The sequence below is a fragment of the Rattus norvegicus genome, chromosome 14 (genome assembly GCF_036323735.1).
Source record: "Rattus norvegicus strain BN/NHsdMcwi chromosome 14, GRCr8, whole genome shotgun sequence".
Taxonomy (NCBI): Eukaryota; Metazoa; Chordata; class Mammalia; order Rodentia; family Muridae; genus Rattus; species Rattus norvegicus.
In genome coordinates this window covers 16,085,879-16,105,514 of record NC_086032.1, presented here as the reverse complement: position 1 = coordinate 16,105,514, position 19,636 = coordinate 16,085,879, and the positions used below count along the sequence as shown (strand labels likewise).

The 19,636-nt window shown below is 46.5% G+C and overlaps 1 protein-coding gene and 1 long non-coding RNA gene across 6 annotated transcripts in view; one reads left to right on the top strand and one right to left on the bottom strand.

Annotated features, from left to right (window-relative positions):
• The window catches only part of Ppef2 (protein phosphatase with EF-hand domain 2), a 34,198-nt gene that overhangs the window by 10,389 nt on the left and 4,173 nt on the right, over positions 1–19,636 (bottom strand). Inside the window, exons 2-11 of one of the 3 annotated variants that reach the window (NM_001107210.2) lie at positions 16,281–16,402; positions 14,157–14,284; positions 13,987–14,044; positions 12,817–12,992; positions 11,339–11,453; positions 10,384–10,430; positions 8,756–8,922; positions 8,193–8,229; positions 7,961–8,110; positions 2,246–2,635 (exon numbers count right to left, since the gene is read on the bottom strand). In NM_001107210.2, coding sequence (NP_001100680.1) covers positions 2,246–2,635; positions 7,961–8,110; positions 8,193–8,229; positions 8,756–8,922; positions 10,384–10,430; positions 11,339–11,453; positions 12,817–12,992; positions 13,987–14,044; positions 14,157–14,284; positions 16,281–16,335 — 1,323 coding nt within the window. In that variant the 5' untranslated portion in view covers positions 16,336–16,402. Of the gene's footprint in view, positions 1–2,245; positions 2,636–7,960; positions 8,111–8,192; positions 8,326–8,755; positions 8,923–10,383; positions 10,431–11,338; positions 11,454–12,816; positions 12,993–13,986; positions 14,045–14,156; positions 14,285–16,280; positions 16,461–19,636 lie in introns of those variants that run through there. The other 2 variants (XM_039091867.2, XM_039091868.2) reach the window with 2 other exon arrangements.
• LOC120096576 (uncharacterized) lies at positions 6,539–11,059 on the top strand. 3 transcript variants are annotated; one of them, XR_005493168.2, is made up of 3 exons: positions 6,587–6,699; positions 9,053–9,217; positions 10,854–11,059. It is a non-coding gene; the product is annotated as an uncharacterized LOC120096576 (long non-coding RNA). The 3 variants fall into 3 exon arrangements; XR_005493169.2 differs by lacking the exons at positions 9,053–9,217; positions 10,854–11,059 and adding exons at positions 6,970–7,031; positions 7,976–8,133 and having other exon boundaries at positions 6,620–6,699; XR_010057676.1 differs by lacking the exons at positions 9,053–9,217; positions 10,854–11,059 and adding an exon at positions 7,976–8,133 and having other exon boundaries at positions 6,539–6,699.

Below are 19,636 nucleotides of genomic sequence, written 5' to 3'. Positions count from 1 at the left end.
AAATTCTGTGTAATCAATATTTGACCCACGTTTATATTTTGAAGTTTTGTTTTATTGATTTTTATTATTATTTTTAAATGTCACCTCTCCAGCCCCCCATGTTTATATTTTGGATGTTGAAGGCTGAATTTAAAAAGATTTACACATCCTTTTATTGTTTAGAATTTTGTTTGGGTGGTTTCTTTGTTTGTTTTGAGACAGGGTCTTTCCAAGCAAGCCAGGCTATCCTTGAACTCACAGTGACCCTCCTACCTCAGCCTCCCAAGTGCTGCAGATTTCTTGTTTTGAGGCAGGGTCTTGTGTAGCCCAGGCTGAGAATGGCTCTGAACAATTGATCCCCCTGCCTCTGCTTCCCAAGGAAGGGGATCACAGGCGTGCAGCTTACAAGTGTTCTATTTCACTAATGAGTGTATGCGCCTATTGGCTGGCACGCACACACCTGGTCTCTTGGTAAATTTTAAGTGAAAGGTCAACATGGGTCAGAGGTCATGTTGCTCAGGCAACAGTCGTGCCCAGGGCTGATACCCTCAGTCAGAGCCTGCCCTGTATGGGCCCCGGTTCCAAAATGAAGACAGAGATCCTGAAAATGGCCAGTGTTTCTGCTTCACATCCCCATGGCTTTGTAAGTTTAAATCACAATGAAAAGACTCAGGATGCCCTCTCTGCTAGACACAACCCACAGAGTGTGCTCAAGGCCTTGAATGCAGGGGAGGGGCAGATCCCCCCTATGCCCACCGTTATCCTACTCAGGGCATGCAAGTTGCCCTCCTCAGATTGCTATTCCCATTTTTTCTTCTGTGTGATGCAATCCCTGATTCCTACATAGACTTCTTGAGAGAGAGAGAGAGAGAGAGAGAGAGAAGAAAATACAGACAGAAATAAAGGAACTATGTCTTAATTGCTTTTATTTTCCCAATTCTTCAAAGACCTGGTAATGTAATGTTTGCTTTTTTGTGCTGTTTAAAACACTGAACACGACCACCTTGAGAGGAAGAAGTTCCGGCTCTACCCTCTTGTCCAAACTCAGGTGAGCATCACGGACTGACACAGTGAAGGTGCTGGTACTACAGATTTGGGCTGATGATATAGAATACCTTCTGAATGTACTTTTGGTCTATAAGTATCTGCACATTAGTGGGTCACATGTTGCAAAAAGAAAAGACCTTCATTGTAAGCTTCAAGTGTAAGTTGGTCTTCAAGCCCAGATCAATAACTCTGGAAGAATGTGACGTGTGTTTCTTACCCTCCCTTATCCAGCCAGTGGCTTCTTCTCCCCACTTTAGCTCTTAAAACAGCCTGAATTCTTTTCTGTGTGGGATGAACCTTACGAAACTGCCATTTTCATAGATGACAAAGGACAACACCATCAACTTTTTGTATTCTGTAACTGCCCCCAAACCACCAACATCGTCTCCAATGGTTACCAGATGTACCTGTATTTTTATGTCAACCTGACCCAAGCTAGAGTTCTCTGAGAGGAGGGAACCACAGTTGAGGAAATGTATCAATAGGACTGGTTACTAGGCAAATCCGTCTTGATTAACAATCCCTAAGGGTGGACACATCCCACAGGGATTGACACTTCCCCTGGACAGGTAGTCCTGGGGAACACTAGGAAACAGACTGATTATTCCATTGAAAGCAGGTCAGTAAGCAGCCCCATCCCCACCCACCCATGGCCTCCCCATCAGCTCCTGCCTCCAGGTTGCTGCCCAGCTTGACTTCCTGCCCTGACTTCCTTCTGTGACAGACTATGATGTGGAAGTGTAGGCAAAATAAACCCTTTCCCTTTCCTCTCACGTTAATTTTGGTCCTGGTGTTTCACAGCAGCAGGAGAAACCCTAACTGAACAGCAGCTGGGTATGGTAAATGACCGTTCTAGAGATCTGGGGAAGCCCATATTTTTCTGAACAGAGGACAGAAGCTCCTGACTGGTTCTCTCGGTCTTGTGCTGGAGCAGCCAGCTTGCTGCATGGAAAAAGTATTCACTGTGTGGTGTCTAACCTCATCCTCAGCTGACGCCATGTCCTGGAACAGGCATTCTTGGGCAGCGGTCTCCAGCAGCCTCTCCCAGTCATTACAAGACATTAGCATGAGTTGTTAGACAAAAATTAAAGTCTTTCTAGGGCTAATTCCTGATAGAAAGCGGGGCCTCAGGAAACCACTTGCATTATACAGGACTTTTGATCTGTTTGCTCCCCTATGCCAGGCAAAAATCTCAGAAGCAGCACCCGGCCACACTCACCTGCTTCCACTCCTCAGGAGTGGGCTTCAGCATCCCTCCTGCATCAGCATCACAGTCGGCCAAGGGCAAAGACTCCCTCTTCTCTCGGATCCCCAGGAAGCCGGCTTGCTGCCGGCACAGTTCCAGCTCCAGGTCCATGGAGCGCCGCACCTGCCCCTGCCGGGACAGCTCTTTGCTGACAGCCGAGCCACAGGGGATGCTGCAGGACCTGCAGGCTTTGTAGGCCTTAAACCCAGAGCCCAGGTGAAAAGGCGAAGAGGGAAGAGAGCGGCTCTGAGGAAGAAACCACGGAGTCGGTTTCTGTGCAGAGCTTGTCTGGTTATCTTTTCTCTTCTGCTCCTCCAGATTCTCACTTTCCTTTCTTGTTTTGCATCGCATGGTAGAAACAATCTAAATGTGTCAAATAAACAAACAACAAACAAACAAATAAATAGACAGACAGACACGCGCGCGGCACAGAGTTGCAAGAATGAAGTGGTTAGTCTTTTTAGACTACAGCTCTGCATCCACGTCAGTCCTAAACCTTGGAGTTCACAGACAATGCTGCTCTGTGCAGTTTTCTAGAGCTAACACAAGCGCGAAGCTTGATGGCACTTTGCATAGCAATTCCACATCGCCACCCCATTCAAACCAGCACCTGGTGGGCTTATATCTTTTTTGTAGTATTTCGTGTTTAAATTACATTTAACATATTTTTGCAAGACGCATAATAACATTTTGTATCTCCAATGGAAAAATTGTGTGCTAAGTGGGTCACTCCTGAGTCGCGCATCCACGCTGTATATACACTGTCCTGCATCGTTATGCAACCTACGTTTTCTGATGGACAGTCGCAGCATTATCCTGCCTTTTTTAAAGATCCCTCTTTTGCCTAAAATTACCCACAAGTGGAACAGTAACGATGCAAAGTCGGGACCTAGGCATGAAACATGGTCAGGGAGACCATGGTTCTGACAGAAAAAAACGAAACAGAAAACCCCATTCTATGCGGGTTTTGGCGCCATCTGCTGGAAGTCCTGGATCGCATGGATTGCTAGGCGGGTGTGTAGAATAGGAAAAAGCAGACAGGTAATGGGAAATGCTTGATACCCGTGACTTGTTGCAGAAGGACAGGAGAGAGGAAGCGGGGGCCCTTTTCGGCTAGAACCCCACCGGCTCATCGTGGTGAAAAATAAACACCAAACATTCTGTTCTCGGGAAAGACAGGAATCTAGCACCGAACTGCGTGGCAATGAACACAAAGATAACAGCCATGCTTGGGACTGAGGGCTACAAGGAAAGCTGAGGAGGCCATCTTTGCAAGACCAGGCATGCGCACAAAATGCCCCCCTCCCCGTCCCGCAAACAGAGCCAGGAACCGTGAGGTACAAAGAAGAGCCACTCAGGGGTGGACTGGCTTAGGACAAGAACAAAGAAAGGTCTTAGAGAGGGCCAGCGAGGTGATTGTGTCTTGGAAAGAGTCCACACTGCGTAGGGACATAAGGCTGTACCAAAGTGGGACAGGCACTACTAGATCATTTCCTAGCAGTTGGGAGAGAGAAGCTGAGATCACCTGGTTCCTAGCCAGTCCTTCCTTACTAAAGACTCGCGCCACTGACACCCCTGTCACCTCTCAGTTAGCTTTAAGGATTCCATCACCCACTTCTAGCTCTGATTCTCTAATTTTGATTCTTTTTTTTTAATTTATTTAATACGTAATAATAATTCTTTGGTTTCCGGGCAAACATCCCCCTCCCCCCTCCCCTTCCTTATGGGTGTTCCCCTCCCAACCATCCCCCCAACAGTCTAGTTCACTGGGGGTTCAGTCTTAGCAGGACCCAGGGCTTCCCCTTCCACTGGTGCTCTTACTAGGATATTCATTGCTACCTATGGGGTCAGAGTCCAGGGTCAGTCCATGTATAGTCTTTAGGTAGTGGCTTAGTCCCTGGAAGCTCTGGTTGCTTGGCATTGTTGTACATATGGGGTCTCGAGCCCCTTCAAGCTCTTCCAGTTCTTTCTCTGATTCCTTCAACGGGGGTCCTATTCTCAGTTCAGTGGTGTGCTGCTGGCATTCGCCTCTGTATTTGCTGTATTCTGGCTGTGTCTCTCAGGAGAGATCTACATCCGGCTCCTGTCAGTCTGCACTTCTTTGCTTCATCAATCTTGTCTAATTGGGTGGCTGTATATGTATGGGCCACATGTGGGGCAGGCTCTGAATGGGAGTTCCTTCAGTCTCTGTCTAATTTTGATTCTTAAAGAGGCTTCGGTTGCTGGTGAACTGAGCCTTTCTGACGAGGTGCTATGATGCACAACTTGTCAGCCTACTTTCTCACCAGCTCTATGAGAGAGCATCATCATTTACAGACAGCCAATGAGTCTGAGGCACAGAGATACCAAGACTCTTCCCTTCCCGCAGTGGTCTCAGTTAGTCTGACTGGAGCTCCGCCTCTTTGCGCTCTTCCCTAAGGTTTATATAAACTGCTGGGCCAGTGCCACAATGCTTTGCCAACTAAATGTTAAGAAGTTAGCGCGTCCTAATCCACGAAAGGAAACCGTGCTTTGTGCTCTCTCCAAAGTCCCTCCCACTTCTCTGCTTTCACAACTACATACAGGTCTCCCGATGAGGTAATTGGCTCTCCTATAGCGTGCTGTCTTTACCTCCAGATGGAAATGCAGCTGAACAGAAGGTTTGAGCTCAAAGTTTGTGAAACATCAAGCTTTAAAAAAAAAATCAGGTGCCAGGCAACATGCAGATTTAACAAGGGAAACAGACTAGCTTTAGGTTTTAGGACCCTACACTCTCACGACTATAAGTAGGGGTGGGGGCAGGATGATGCAGAAAGATGAAGATGGGTGAGGGGGCCAACTAGGATAAAGTATAGGGGCTAGAGAGATGGATCCGTGGTTAAGAGCATTTGCTGCTCTTGTAATGGACCCGGGTTCAATTCCCAGCACCCAAACGGCAGCTCATAATCATCTGAAACACGAGTTCCAGTCCGATGCCCTCATCCGACCTCTGCAGGCACCACGTGGTGCACATACACACATGCAGGCAAAACAATCAAACAGATTTTAAAAATAAAGAAAAAAATATTACTTTAAAAATTAAGTGTGAGCTGGGTGGTAATGGTATACCCTTTACCTAGCACTGGGGAGGAAGAGGCAGGTATATTTCTGAGTTTGAGGTTAGCCTGGACTGCAGAGTGAGTTCCAGCCAAGGCTATGCAGAGAAACCCTGTTTTGGGGAAAAAAAATTGTGGAGGCTGACTAGGCAGCAGCTACGAATTAACAGCACTTGCTGCTCTCATATAAGCCCAGAGTTCTGTTCCCAGCACTCACAACCGGCAGCTCACAACCACCTGTAATTCCAGTTCCCAGGGATCCAATGTCTGCCATCTAGTGGCTACGCAGGCACCCACACCCCATAAAGGTCGTTAAACACCAACCACCCCTAAGTACATGTGCAAATACCACAAGGAAACCTGTGACTTTAAGGCTGAAGCTGGGCATGGTGGTACGCACTTGTAATCCCAGCACAATGGTGAGGATCACAAGTTCAAGGCCAGCCTTGACGACACAGTGAGTTCTAGACCACCCCTGAATTAAAAAACAAAACATAACAAACAAATAAAAAACCAATGTGAAAGGCTGAGGTGTCCAGAAGCAGAGAGTGGGGCAGTGAGTACACGGAGCTCTCTCTCCAGCATCTGCCAAAAACCTCACCCTGTTCCTCTGAGAGCGTAGAGTTTGAGCACAGGGATACAGGGATGTGTAACTTGTCCCTGGCCACTGAAATCACAGGAAGCCACACCCAACCCTGATAGGTGGAACCTGAGTACGGAAACCTTGGACTCTGGGGTAGGGTAAGCACTGAGTGAGCCGGTGCAGCCCTGTGCCCTGAGCTTGGTTCTGTGTGTCAGGGGAAGAGTGTGTACAGAAATTTGGGAAGCCAGCATTATAAGCTAACTCGGGGTTGCCACCCTAATCTATCCCTGTCTTCCTGTCTCTCTGACTCTCTGTCCCTGTCTGTCTGTCTGTCTGTCTGTCTGTCTGTCTCTCTCTCTCTCTCTCTCTCTCTCTCTCTCACTCTGTGGTGTGTGTGTGTGTGTGTGTGTGTGTGTGTGTGTGTGTGTGTGTGTGTATGTCTCTAGTCCTTAGTAATGAGCATTCTCCTAGGGATACAGACTGTGTTTGCAAACTTTCAGGTAATTGTAACCATTTGAACAAATTCTTGCCAACTAGATTGGAAAAGATGTCCATAAAAGAAAAGAATGTAGCTTTCTTCTATCCTTTTTGATTGGCTGGAATGTGGTCCTGAGGCCTGGAACTCAAGCAGCCACCTTGGATCATGAGCCTGGTGGCAGAGAATTCCAAGTTCCTACGACTCTGTGATGTTGCTATAGAAACTCATTCACACCAGGAAGACATGAGCGTTAAACGTAGCCCTTTGCACCTCTGTGTCATCTCAGCCAAATGTGAGTGTGATTGCATAAGGCATGGGTAACACATTTGACATATTCACATTTAATCTTCCCAGTGCGGATAATAGAGTTTATTCATATCCCCACTGTACAAGTTAAGTCTAAAGCCATATTAGATTGTCTGAGGTCACAAACTCTAAGCCACAGAAACAGGATTTTTATCCCTTTCTCTCTCACTACTCAGGCCAGGCTTTCCCAACCCAGGTAACACTTCCAATTGGAATACGTTTGTGGCAAACACTGTCTTCCAATTCTTTCTCATAGGATGGCCAAACACATACGCCTCGTTTCCAGCCTCCCTTCAAATGTAATCACAGTCTGAAGAGGTGGGCGAAAGTGGAGACTCATGGAGTCCTGCATTGTTTGGAAGGGACAAGAACACCATTCCTTTCCTCTTCCTCCCTAGTGTGCAGAACCTGGGTACAGTAGCACCCTTTCTTGGCAGTACAGATTGAGGCTTGGAGGTGATAGCCTAGGCGATCCCCTCAATAATGTCACAGCACTGAGTTGCCATGTCACCTGGTAACTGAAAACTGCAAGCCTCAAAGCTGGTCCTGATTCTAAAACTGCCGTTGGGTGCATTCATAGTCATTGGGGGTCACTCAGCACTGGGGCAGCTTGGCTTGTAGTAACATGTTCCGTGTCGTTGAAGCTTCAGGAAAGAGCCATAGAGAACGTTTTAGCAGAGGTAGCCACATGGGACAGTTGGAGGGGAGATGCATGGGGCTACCGTGAAAAGTCAAGAGTCTAATATAAAAGGAAGCCTTGGTTTGCCAGGTCTCTATTTCCAACAACAATAGAAAGTTATTTTTCATGGGCTATACTCCATTCCATGTCTCACTCTCCAACACCTCTGCCAGCAGCACACAGACACGGTCTCTGGATCATTTTCACATCTCCTTAGTATTGACTTTGCACATAGCAAGAAAGCAGAACACACAAGGGTTGAATTTAGATAAAGACAATTCACATATGAATTATTTGGGAAGTAGGGGCTCTTTGGGAAATGGTGCTAAGGCGCAGTGATGACAATTATCTAGATAAAGGATAGCAAAAATGCAGCACTAGTAGCCAACCGCCTCTTGTGTGTCCGTGGCAGACATTGCTAATGGATTACAGCACACTTGCTCCCTTAGGCCAACTGGGAACCCTCAGTCCTTTCCCCCAATTCTCACCAGTCAGTGTGCACCGTGACTTCTATTTCACAGTGAAACTAGACAGAAGGTGAGATTCGTATTAGCTCATGAATCAGTACCTTGTGCCTATCTAGTTTAGCCAGAAGTTCCAGGTCCGTCTTGTCTGAGACCCCGCCATGAAGAACAAGGACTTTCTCATCAACCAGAGTGGCCAGTGGAAGCCAGCAGAAGACATCTTGAAGCGTCCTTAGGATTTTCTTCCCATGTATCTAAATAAACGATACCGACAAGATACTCAGCTTCACTGAACTGTCTGATGGGAGGGAGCGCCGGATTTTGGAAGGGGCTCACCTTGTATTTATGCATCACTTCCTTGGTGAAGCCGTATCTGGACACAGAGGCAAAGCACACAGGAAGATGCGTTTAGTGACAGAGGTCACGGAGCGGTCACATTTCATAAAAATGCTTATTCTAGCTTTGTGCCCTTAGAATATGCAGAAAAGAGATAGAAAGAATCAAGAAGTTTACAATTTCATTTCTGGGTAAAGAAATGAGGGGGCATTCAAATTCTCTCCTTTCTGTTTACCTAGAATTGCTACTTTCTCTGTGCAAATCCTTATTGTTTACAAGATAAAAAATATTAATAAGTAAAAATGTAATAATGTTCTTATTACAATAGTAAAATAACCAGGAATTTTAAAAAAATCTTTAAAAGTATTATATACTGTGTGCTCCTTCAGAAATTAGAAAACTTATATTTTTACTTATACTTGAACCCAGCCAGGCCCTTGTGTGTGCTAGACACGTACTCTGCCACTGAGCAACCCTAGCTCTAGGAAAACTGTGTTTGAAAGACAACTAAAGCAAGGGACACTAGAGGAAGCACCCAGCATCCGGCGTGTCTGGGCTTGTACCGTAAGTTCACTAGATGGTCCTCATGGTTTCCTCTGTTAAGATGAAACTCTTTGGGGTACACCAACATGAAGGCAAACAGAACCATCAGGACCTCTACAGAGTCCTTGCCTCGATCCACGAAGTCACCGTTGAACACGTATGCTCTCTCTGGTGACGGTAGACCGTTCTTCAGACCGACGAGAGTCCACAAAGAGACAGTGGGGGAGGGGAGAGAACATTAGGTTAAAAGCAGGAGACACCTGACTGCTAGGTCGGAGCCATAGCCAATCCTGTGACCTGTGGCTTCCTCTACATAGGAAATATCAGCAAAAAGGGAAAATGCATTCCATTGTCCTGTATGTCCTTCCCAAAGACGCTCAAGTTGGGAGATGCTCATCAAATCGGCAGTTGATGTATACAGCCATGTGGTGTGAACCAAAGGGTGCTGGGCTTGTGGCATGGAAGCCACTTTTAAGTTCCAGGTTCGTAACGACAATAACAATAATAGTCATAACGACTGCCACATGGGGATTTGATAAGGTAAGACCAGGCTGGGCCTGATAGCACACATCTGTAAACCCAGCCCTTGGAAGATGGAAACAGGAAGGATTAGGAGTTCAAAGCCAGTCTGGCTACACAGTGAGTTAGAAGGAGGCCATTCTTCTCTACATGCGACCTTATTGTGTTTTTAAAAAAAAAAAACTTTTTTTTTTTTTGAGCTGGGAACCGAACCCAGGGCCTTGTGCTTGCTAGGCAAGCGCTCTACCACTGAGCTAAATCCCCAACCCCCCCCCAAAAAAAACTTTTTTAAAAGGAGAATATTTATATATGTATATACATATGTGTGTGTATATATATATATATGAATTTGGAAATACAGTATACACACAAAGTTATATTGTACTACTAAAATATTGTATACATACTTTGTTATGTGTTCTGCTTAAAGCTAATACGGATATAAAAAACGAAGTTTGGATGCCTCCATGATAATCTTCTTTATTTGGAAAACATAGAAAATCAATCACTAAATAATGGTTCCTACTGCTTATCACGCTAACCTTCGGATTTGCCTAAACTTTACAAAAATAAACCAGGATAGAAAGCAGAGCTGATTCTAGGTCACGTGCTGTCGTGGAGACACAGGTATAGAAACCCAAGCAACTGGGGCTGCGGAGATGGCTCAGTGGTTAAAAGCACTGGCTGCTCTCTCGCAGCCCACACAGTTTCGCAGCCGACACAGTTTCGCAGCCGACACAGGTTTGATCCCAACACCCACACGGAGGCTTATAACCATCTGTTAACTCTAGTTCTAGGGGATCCCTCGCCCTCTTCAGGCTTCCATGCACTGCATGCACGTGGCATACAAAAATTCATGCAGGAAAACAAAACAAAAATATAAGATAAAAATAAATCTTTTTTGTGAGTTCTACCAACGGTTAGAAATTGTGTAATGGGGGCTGGGGATTTAGCTCAGTGGTAGAGCGCTTACCTAGGAAGCGCAAGGCCCTGGGTTCGGTCCCCAGCTCCGAAAAAAAGAACCAAAAAAAAAAAAAAAAAAAGAAATTGTGTAATGGAGGGTATATCTTATATCTGAACTTTTAAATTGAGCCTCAGAGCAAGAAAGTAACAAATTGGATGTTCATACCTTGTAAAATATAAATATTAAGTCATCCAACTGGCCATGTAGATCTCCTAACAGAGAAAAGAATATTAGTTCATACTGACCCATACTTTAACAAGAAGAATTCTGTGCCTGGAAGAATGGAATGAGGTTAGAAAGCAGCAGTTACTAGTTTACAGAGAATCACTTTTTTTTCTTTTTTCTTTTTTTCAGAGCTGGGGACCGAACCCAGGGCCTTGCGCTTCAGAGAATCACTTTTATCTCACCTCCCATAGATGAAAACACTGTTTTGTGTTTATGATGATCCCAAACAGTCAGTTAGCTACATTGTTACTGCAGCAAACAAAGGCCAGGCAGTATAATACAGGACAATGATGGGACCAGAGCTGGGGAGTTCACCTCTCTTAAGTGAGAAGTTATCACTCACTTGTCCACTAGTGTTGGGAGACTGTTCAAAAGAAGTTACAAAATCTAACAAGAATTCTCCTTTTCAGGAGTGGAAACGATGACTTCTAAGTTTCAGATGCTTGCCGGGTGAACAAGGCACATCGGTTGGACCAGTTCATACCCCTTCCTGGCATCTCCCAAGGCTGGGGAGTGGGCTTCTCTCCACTGAGCAAACGGAGAAGGTTGGCCACTATGGTTCTCTATGTGACAGGCATGTGTGTGGATGGAAATAAAAACTCTGTAAGCCTTGAAATTTGCTTAGGTCCCAAGAAATGAAATGTCAAAGAGTTGGGGTTCCTTTGTGTTGTTGTTGACTGTTGTGGTAATTCTGTTCTCAATGTGGAATATGAACTTGCTTCTCTGAGTCATGTCTCCTTTAAATAAATGTGACAAATACGGAAACAGTTTGCTGAAAGGGAGACAATGTGACCAGCATGTCTTCCTCAGGCTCAGCTCCTTCTCCCGACCCCGCCTGAGGCAGGGTTTTCCGATTTGTGTCTACCCAGGGAAGGTGGCTCCCACCAGCACTCACCACACACTGTGACCTCCTCGCTGTAGCAGGTAGAGACTCGGTTGATGTTGGGCAGCTGGGCCAGGTGTCTTCTGGTCTCATACAAAAGATTCAAGACGTAGCGAGCATGGAGCTGCTACTGGGAGGAAGGGTTGGGGCGCAATAAAATAACACGGGTGGCCCCACTTCTGCTGACAAACATCCAGTCATTCCAGACCCCCAAAGGGAACCCAGTATACTGTAGACCCTCTCCATGCCTTCATGCAACTCTATTCTCACTTTGACTTTTCTTCCCTCCTCTTTGAGCTGCACCTCCTCTTTCCTGTCTAGTCTATAAATTTTTTCTTTGCCCTTAGGAAGCAGTGCATGATGGCAATAGTAGCAATATATGAATTTCTGCACATACATTGATGGTGTGGACTAATCCTGCTGTTACTGAGAAACAGCATCCCAACCCCCACACTGCTTTCACCTTGTCAGAGAGTGGAAGGACCATGATCTATGTACCTCACAGAACTGAACAACTTCTCATCAGCCCTGCACTGGCCATTGGGGCGTTTCAAGCCAAGACAGTGTTTTGCTTGGACCATTGTCTACTGACAGGTTTCCCTGATTCTCTTGCACCCTCGCCCCCAACTCAGCAAGCACTATAATTTTATTATTCGTCCAGACAGGTTCTCATTATGAACCCCTGACTGTCCTGGGACTCACTATCTAGACTTAGCTAACCTTGAACTCGGAGAGAGCTGCCTGCCTCAGCTTCTCAAACACTGAGATTAAAGGTGTGCACCAGTAGGGTCTGAGCACAGTGACGATTTTAAAGAGGAAGCCAGGGGTTGGGGATTTAGCTCAGTGGTAGAGCGCTTGCCTAGGAAGCCCAAGGCCCTGGGTTCGGTCCCCAGCTCCGAAAAAAAGAAAAGAGAAAAGAAAAAAAGAAAAAAAAAGAGCAAGCCAGAGTCTCATCCCCGTGTTTCTGCCCCAGCACCTCTTACTTATCCCCTGCATTCTTCCTTGCTAATCACAGCGGCCTTTCTGAGGTTCCTGGACAGTCCACGGAGTTCGTGCCTCAGTGCCTTTGCACTCGCTTTTCTATCTCGAACACTCTGTTCCCAGATAACTCAGATGTATCTCTCAGCACCCTGACCTTTGCTCAGACCTCTCCTTCCAAGACTCGGTAAGACTGCCTCCTCTCCTGCCCTCTCTTCTGTAGCTCTCCCACTTTCTGCGCTACTGCACACTGACCCTTTTAGTTTATTACTTCCTACACCACTAACATGTCAGCTGCAAGAGGGCAGCTGAATCCTCCGTGCCCAGATCGGTGGGAGCCTCCCAGCCTTCTTCATGAGCTGCCTGCAGGTTGAACGAACAAAACTACAAAGGATACGCTCCTAGAAGCTGGCTGCTGCACCATGGGAGACTGGCTACATTTCCGGGCTGTTTGGTCTGCCTTTCCTAATAAATACAAGTTGGTAGGGACCCACGTTCCCACTTAAGCTTACTTGTCTCAGCCTGAAAGCTTCCACCAAGGCAGTGGCATGGTCAGGAAGAAGGGGGAAGGAGAGGCGTGGCCCCGTGTAGCTGTCGGGCACCTCTATGGATTCAAAATCGCCGCCCTCCTCTGTCTCCACATCCTGGGCGAATCTCTCCTCAGTGAACATTCGGTTCAGGAAATCTCCTAGTTCAGACACACAGGACAAAGGCAGGCCAGCTTAAGAACAGACTTGAGGGACCTTAATGCTGTGGGACTCTGCCAGTCGGACACCGGCTCCAACCCAGGATTTGATAGAGAAACTGAAGTCCAATGAGTAGGGGGTACAGGAGGAAGGTTATGTTTGTGTCTGTACAATCATGAGTTGGTCTATATTTACTTTAAAGACAAAACACCAGAAACAGGAGATGGAGAGATAATGTCTCTGCTTTTAGGAGTGCTTGCTGCTTTTCCAGAAGATTGAGTTTGATTCCGAGCGCCCACATCTGGCATCTCACAATGCCCTCTAACTCCAGTTCCAGGGGATCTGATGCCCTCTCCTGGTCTCCTCAGACACGGGCATCCACATGTGCATACACACTTTTACACGTGATTTAAAATAAATATTTAAAAAAAAAATCAAAAGATCGGTCAGAGGAAGTTCCGAAGTGCAGAGGCCTGTTAAGGCAGAGGAAGAGCAGGGAAAAACCAACGAGGAAAGGATTCTAGGCCATTCATCTTGTTCAGTGGGCACAGCAGAGGCTCGGACCATCTCCAGCACTGCAGCCTCCTCCAGCCGCCAGGCTCTAAAGGCCCTCCTGGACCGCAGAGGATCATGGGTAGCAGAACCAGAAAGGCTACGGAGTCAACCACCGTCCTTTCCATTTCTCAGGCCTCCGGAGTTGCTGGCTAGCAATCTATTATCCTATTTCCCTCATATCTCTCCACCCCTTTCATTTCTCTCCACTTCCTTCTACCTTCAGTGTTTCTTAGTAAACCAATTCCTTGCGTGTGAACTCTTTGTCTCCAGGGCCGTTTACAGGAGAGCCCTGGCTAAAAGTTTACTCAGCCATTCATGTGCCAGCCTTGCGACTCAATCTTAAACTCTCCGCAGATTCCCAGTTACACTCCCGCGGTAAACCTGCCACGCCGACACTGTAGTATTAAGCTAGGACAGCATAGCATCGCAACTCATACTCACTCTCGTGGTGACTGCTGGGAGTGAAGTGGTCCACAAGGTAGCTGAAGAATTCATGGAGCTGTGGAAGGAAAGAGAATCCAGGAGTGGGCCCACCCGCTGCACCTTCAAACACCAGGCAATCTGCCAGGGCCAGCAGGCAGTTCCCCCTCCCTGTGGTCATCACCACATACCTTGACCTGATCTTGCTGTCCAGCATACTCTATAGACTGGAAGATGTTCCAGGTACATCGCCGCCTCATCTCCAGGCGGGCCATGTAGCGTCGGTACCATCTCTGGATCAGGGCTGCTGCCTTGAAGGCTGAGAACAGATGAAGATATAAGCCTGTGAGATGGGGCTGGAAACACGAGGGGCGTGTGTGTGTGTGTGTGTGTGTGTGTGTGTGTGTGTGTGTGTGTGTGTGTGTGTGACGTTTCCACAATGTGACAACAAAATGAATACCAAGAGATTGGGTACCTCTGAACTGTCCTGCCAAACTATGTGGCTTCAACAAATCCGCTTCTACCTCAGATTCTTCATCTGGACAAGGAATTAGACTCAGTGGAGAACAGGCACTCTCCTTATGTCACACAACAAGTGATGAGTGTTTCCTGCACCCCAGTCTTGTATATGTTAATGTCCTGGCTAGTTTTATGTCAACTCGACACAAGCTAGAGTCATCAGAGAGAAAGGAGCCTCAATTGAGAAAATGCCTCTATAAAGATCTAGCTGTAGACAAGCCTGTAGGGGTTTTTCTTAATTAGTAATTAATAGTGAGGGCCCAGCCCACTGTGGGTGGGGTCATCCCTGGGCTGGTTCTGGCTTCTATAAGAGCAGGCTGAGCCAGCCATGAGGGGCAAGCCAGTAAGCTGTGTTTCTTCATGGCTTCTGCATCAATTCCTGCCTCCGGGTTCCTGCCCTGCTTGAGTTCCTGTCCTGACTTCCTTTGATGATGACTGTGATATGGAAGTGTAAGCTGAACAACCCCTGCCTCCCAGTATTCTTCGGCCATGGTGTTTCATCACACGCAAGAGGAATGAACCCTAATGTAGACAACATTCTCATTTTAAGAATTACGTTGAGGACTGTGTTAATACCAGTACTTGGAAGGCAAAGGTAAGCATATATCTCTGAGTTCAAGGACAGCCTAATCTACATAGTGAGTTCCAGGACAGCCAGGGCCATATGGTGAGACCCTGTCAATAATGATGATAATAATAACAATAACAATAATAGTAATACTAATAAATTTGTCCTGTAAGAAATTTGGTCACATCTATGCAAGAAAGAAGGGTGTTCCAAAGAAATAAAAATATTGTTATAGAATTCCTTATTTTGAATTCTTTCATCCTTTCATGCCTTTGGAATAAAGTTTAGAATCCTACAGGAGGCTGGATGTAGTGGTACATGCCCATAGTGCCAGCACCTGAGAGGCAGAGGTAAGAGAGGTGTGTCAGGTTTGAGACCAGCTCGGTCCATAGCAAGCTGCTGGTAGCCAGAGATCCCCAGCGAGTCTCTGCTTTAAAAGGACCCCATTGGAGGGGCCTGGGGAGACTGCTCAGTGGTTAAGAGTACTGGCTGCTCAAACACAGCTTGCTGAGTTCAAGTCTCAGCAACCACAGGGTGGCTCACAGTCATCCACACTGGGATCCGATGCCCTCTTCTGTACCCATGCAGATACAGTAAATAAGTAAGTCTTAAAAAAAGGGGGGGGGACCCCAAACTAAACAAAATCCTGTAAGGCTTGGCTTCGGCCAGTCTCCACGGTTCCACTCCTTCAATTCTCCACCTCGTTCTCTTCAGACCTATGAGTCCCAAACCCTCTGAGGGTCAAAAGACCCTTTCACGGGCATAGCCTAGGGCCATCAGAAAACACAGATATTTACATTACAGTCCATACAGTAGCAAAACTAAAGCTAGGAAGTAGCAACGAAATAATGTTATGGTTGTGGGTCGCCACACTATGAGGCATTAAAGAAGGTCTATACCACTCGGCTCCATGACCAGGGGTTAGTTCTTCCTCCCTGCTGACCCCGGCACACGATGGACCCTCTACACAGCATTTTTCACTTTTCTCTTTGTCCAACATCATTTTATCCGCTTGTGTGCAGACTGGATAAACCCGGAGACAAGAGCGACTGCTGGGACCATCTTAACTCCATCAGCTCAGCCGGTGTGCTGAGCGCTCTGGTAGTCACCGCCAAGGAGCAGCCCAGTTCTAAGCGGCCGCTTGAGAGCAAATGAAATGGAAACCCTTCCATCCTAAGGGTTTCCGCCCTACACAGCAAGGGCTTTGGGTACCAGAAAAGCCACATACCTTTCTCCGCATTCTGAAACGCAAAGTGGTGCTGGGTGGACGAGCTGCTTCCCATGGTTGAGAGGCAGAGAGCTCCTGCGGGACAGACAGTGGATCCGGATCCGAGGGAAGGGAGGGGTTTGCTGACAAAAGGAAGGGGTGTTGTCAGCGGGAAGTTCAGGTGGAGCCCCATGAGCTCATCCCCCTCCTCTCTCTTTATCCCCGGAGAATTCCCGTGGCCTGTTGTGCCTTCTTCCTCCGGAATTGATGCTCCACTGTTTGTTCCTCTGAGTGGACTAGAAGCAGCCTTTTGTGGCTTCAAAGCTGCTTTTCATAATCTCCGCCATCCTTAAGCTGCTATCAAACCACTGCAGACTTCTCATAAAAGCAGATGGCATGGTCTCTTCTTAGATACTATTTGTTTTATGGCACTGGGATTAAAATTGAGGCCTGGGATATATTAGACAAGTGCTCTACTGCTGAACCACATCCACGGGTCCTTTTTACTTTGTTTTGAGAGAGAATCGCATGAATTCAGGCTAACCTCAAACTCACTGTGTAACTGAGGATAACCTTGAACCTTTGACTGCCCTATCTCTGCTATCTGAGTGCTGGCAGATAGGCATGCACCACTGATGCCTGTTTATGGGGTGCTGGCATCAAACTCGGGGCCTTGTGCATGCTAGTCTGGCGCTCTGCCAACTGAGCTGCATCCTCAACCTCTTTTCATGATCATTTTCAAAATGCTAACTACCCCAGGCTGGCCTCAAACTTGTGACCCTCTTGTGTCAGTCTCCGAAATAGCCGGGATTACAGGTCTGTGCCGCCCACGTCTGACTTTGAATGCTCCCAGAAATACAGTTTTCATCCTCATTATTGACCCAAATATTTCATGCTGATGCCTCCAGTAATTTCACCTTTTCAGTTAGTACCTTGCCAGAACAACAAAGCCACTGTCTTTGCAGATCCCACCTGAATTACAGTTCTGTGCCTTGGGGTCTCAGATGCTGTCCCATGTTGTGTTTGTTCCCACCTTTCTGGGCTCTCTTGGGCTTGTTTCTCCCTGTCTTTCAAATGTCAGTATGTGCATGTGTGTGTTCATGTGTGTGTACATGTGTGTGCATGTGTGTACATGTGTGATGCATGTATGTATGCATGCATTCTTCATGTTTGCATGCATGTGCGTGTGCATGTGTGTGTGTGAGAGAGACAGACAGACAGAGAGCAAGTACACATGCACTCACACGTATGAGTGTTTGTGTGTGTATGCATTCTTCATGTTTGCATGCATGTGCGTGTGCATGTGTGTGTGTGAGAGAGACAGACAGACAGAGAGCAAGTACACATGCACTCACACGTATGAGTGTTTGTGTGTGTATGCATTCTTCATGTTTGCATGCATGAACATGTGTTTGTGTGTGTGTGTGTGTGTGTGTGTGTGTGTGTGTGTGTGTCTAGGGATTGGACCCAGGTGCCACACATGCAAGCGCATGATGCACCCCATATGGAGTAGTCATCCTTGGGCAAAACCCCAGCCTGCACTTTCGCTTGATATTTTACCTCTCTACCATCACACTGGGCTCCTTCAGAGCTAGACTGTGTAACAACTCATCCCTAGGGTTTAATACCAATGCTTGGCCCAAGGCAGGGACTCAATACATACTAACTGAATAAACTTGAGCCATATGCATTTTTATACAAGCTACAGGACTCCAGATCTGTCTCCAGGAAACACTGTGGGGTTGGCTAGATTTCCCTGTGTTTATTTTTTGAGCACAACAGTATGCAGCATAAGGGCACTTTCCCAAAGCACACACTGCACACTGAGCAGTCTCTGCAGTCCCCTCCCCTCTCAGTTGGTCCCCTTTGTTCCCCTGGGGAGTTTAACTTTTACTTTCAAGGCATCATACCATGTCACTGAAGCGTGAACCAACAAGACAGATACTGATCACTGATGCTCCAGGATTATAATCGATTAAATTCTCTCTTGTGCTCCAGCAAGTTATTGCCTATGAATGAGTAAACTCCAAAGGATGCTGGAAGAGGATGATCTTAAATAACTTACTCTATTATAAAAGCCAATAAAGATCAATAAACAGTCCTGCTCCAGAATGAGGAGTAATTGCTCTCACGGGTCAATAAACAGGAGTGAAAACAATGGTGTCTTCTGTCAGGTGGTACATCTTATTGTAACTAATCGTGTCACCATGGATGTGTGTCCATATAGCACATGGAAGGGGTCCCAGCTATCATTACAGCTACAGAGGGGCCTGCATCCCTACTTGGAGCTCCATGGTCTCTCCTGTGTTGTGCATAGGCTACGGTAACTCCATTACAGGGATGTCATCGGGTGAGTGAAGTTTACCATGGTCATGAAAAGCACAGACTGGGTTTTCTTAAATGACAACCTCAAAATTTTAGAGCAGGGCATGGTAGTGTATGCCTGCAATCCCAGCCCTCAGGAAGACCACAAGTTTGAGGCTAGCCTGTCCTATATAGTGGAGGCCTGACTCAGAAAAAAAAAATGTAATAAAACATCTCTCCCCACAAAATGAAAAGTGCTTTAGGTGGTTTCCATATAGAATCAACCAAATATATTATGGCATAATAAAAACAGTGCCATCCTATGCAACATGACAAAGAACAAGGCAAGCTCGTGTGCAATGCTCTGAAAAGGTCCCCAAGGTACACAAAATGCCTGTGTTCCCAGTGTGCTGTCATCCGCATAAGACAGCCCAAGCATGTGAAGACCGTACTGTACACCAGCTCTTGAACTGATAAAATGAGTCTGAGATAGCTCTGCTCTCTCCAGCTGCTAACTCCCCCTCCCTCTTCCCCCTGCCCCACCCGCATCTCCCTTCTTTGTTTCTGGATGGGGTCTTGATTTGTATCCCAGGCTAACCCACAATACATTCCTCCTTCCTCCACCGCTGAGTGCTGGGATTACCAGCATGTGCTACCTCACAGTTTGAGACTTGGGTTTTACCTATATCAAGGCCACCTTAAATGAGCCTGGTTGGATCTAACTGCAAAAGCTAAGCAGAATTGAGCCTGGTTGCTAATTGAGTGGGAAGATTTTTTTTTCTTTTTTTTTCGGAGCTGGGGACCGAACCCAGGGCCTTGCGCTTGCTAGGCAGACGCTCTACCACTGAGCTAAAACCCCAACCCCGAGTGGGAAGATTTTAATTTTTAACTTAGAGGTTTTTTTTCTTAAAAATAACCCTTTATTACTGAGATCAATACATGGTATATCTCTAAAATTTTACCTGGGAAGAAAAATAAGAAAGGAACTATAATTAAATTAGGTATTACATATGGTTACTCAAGAGAAAGTGAAGTCATCTAGACTAGCAGAGTGTTCTAGAAGTCACTGAAAA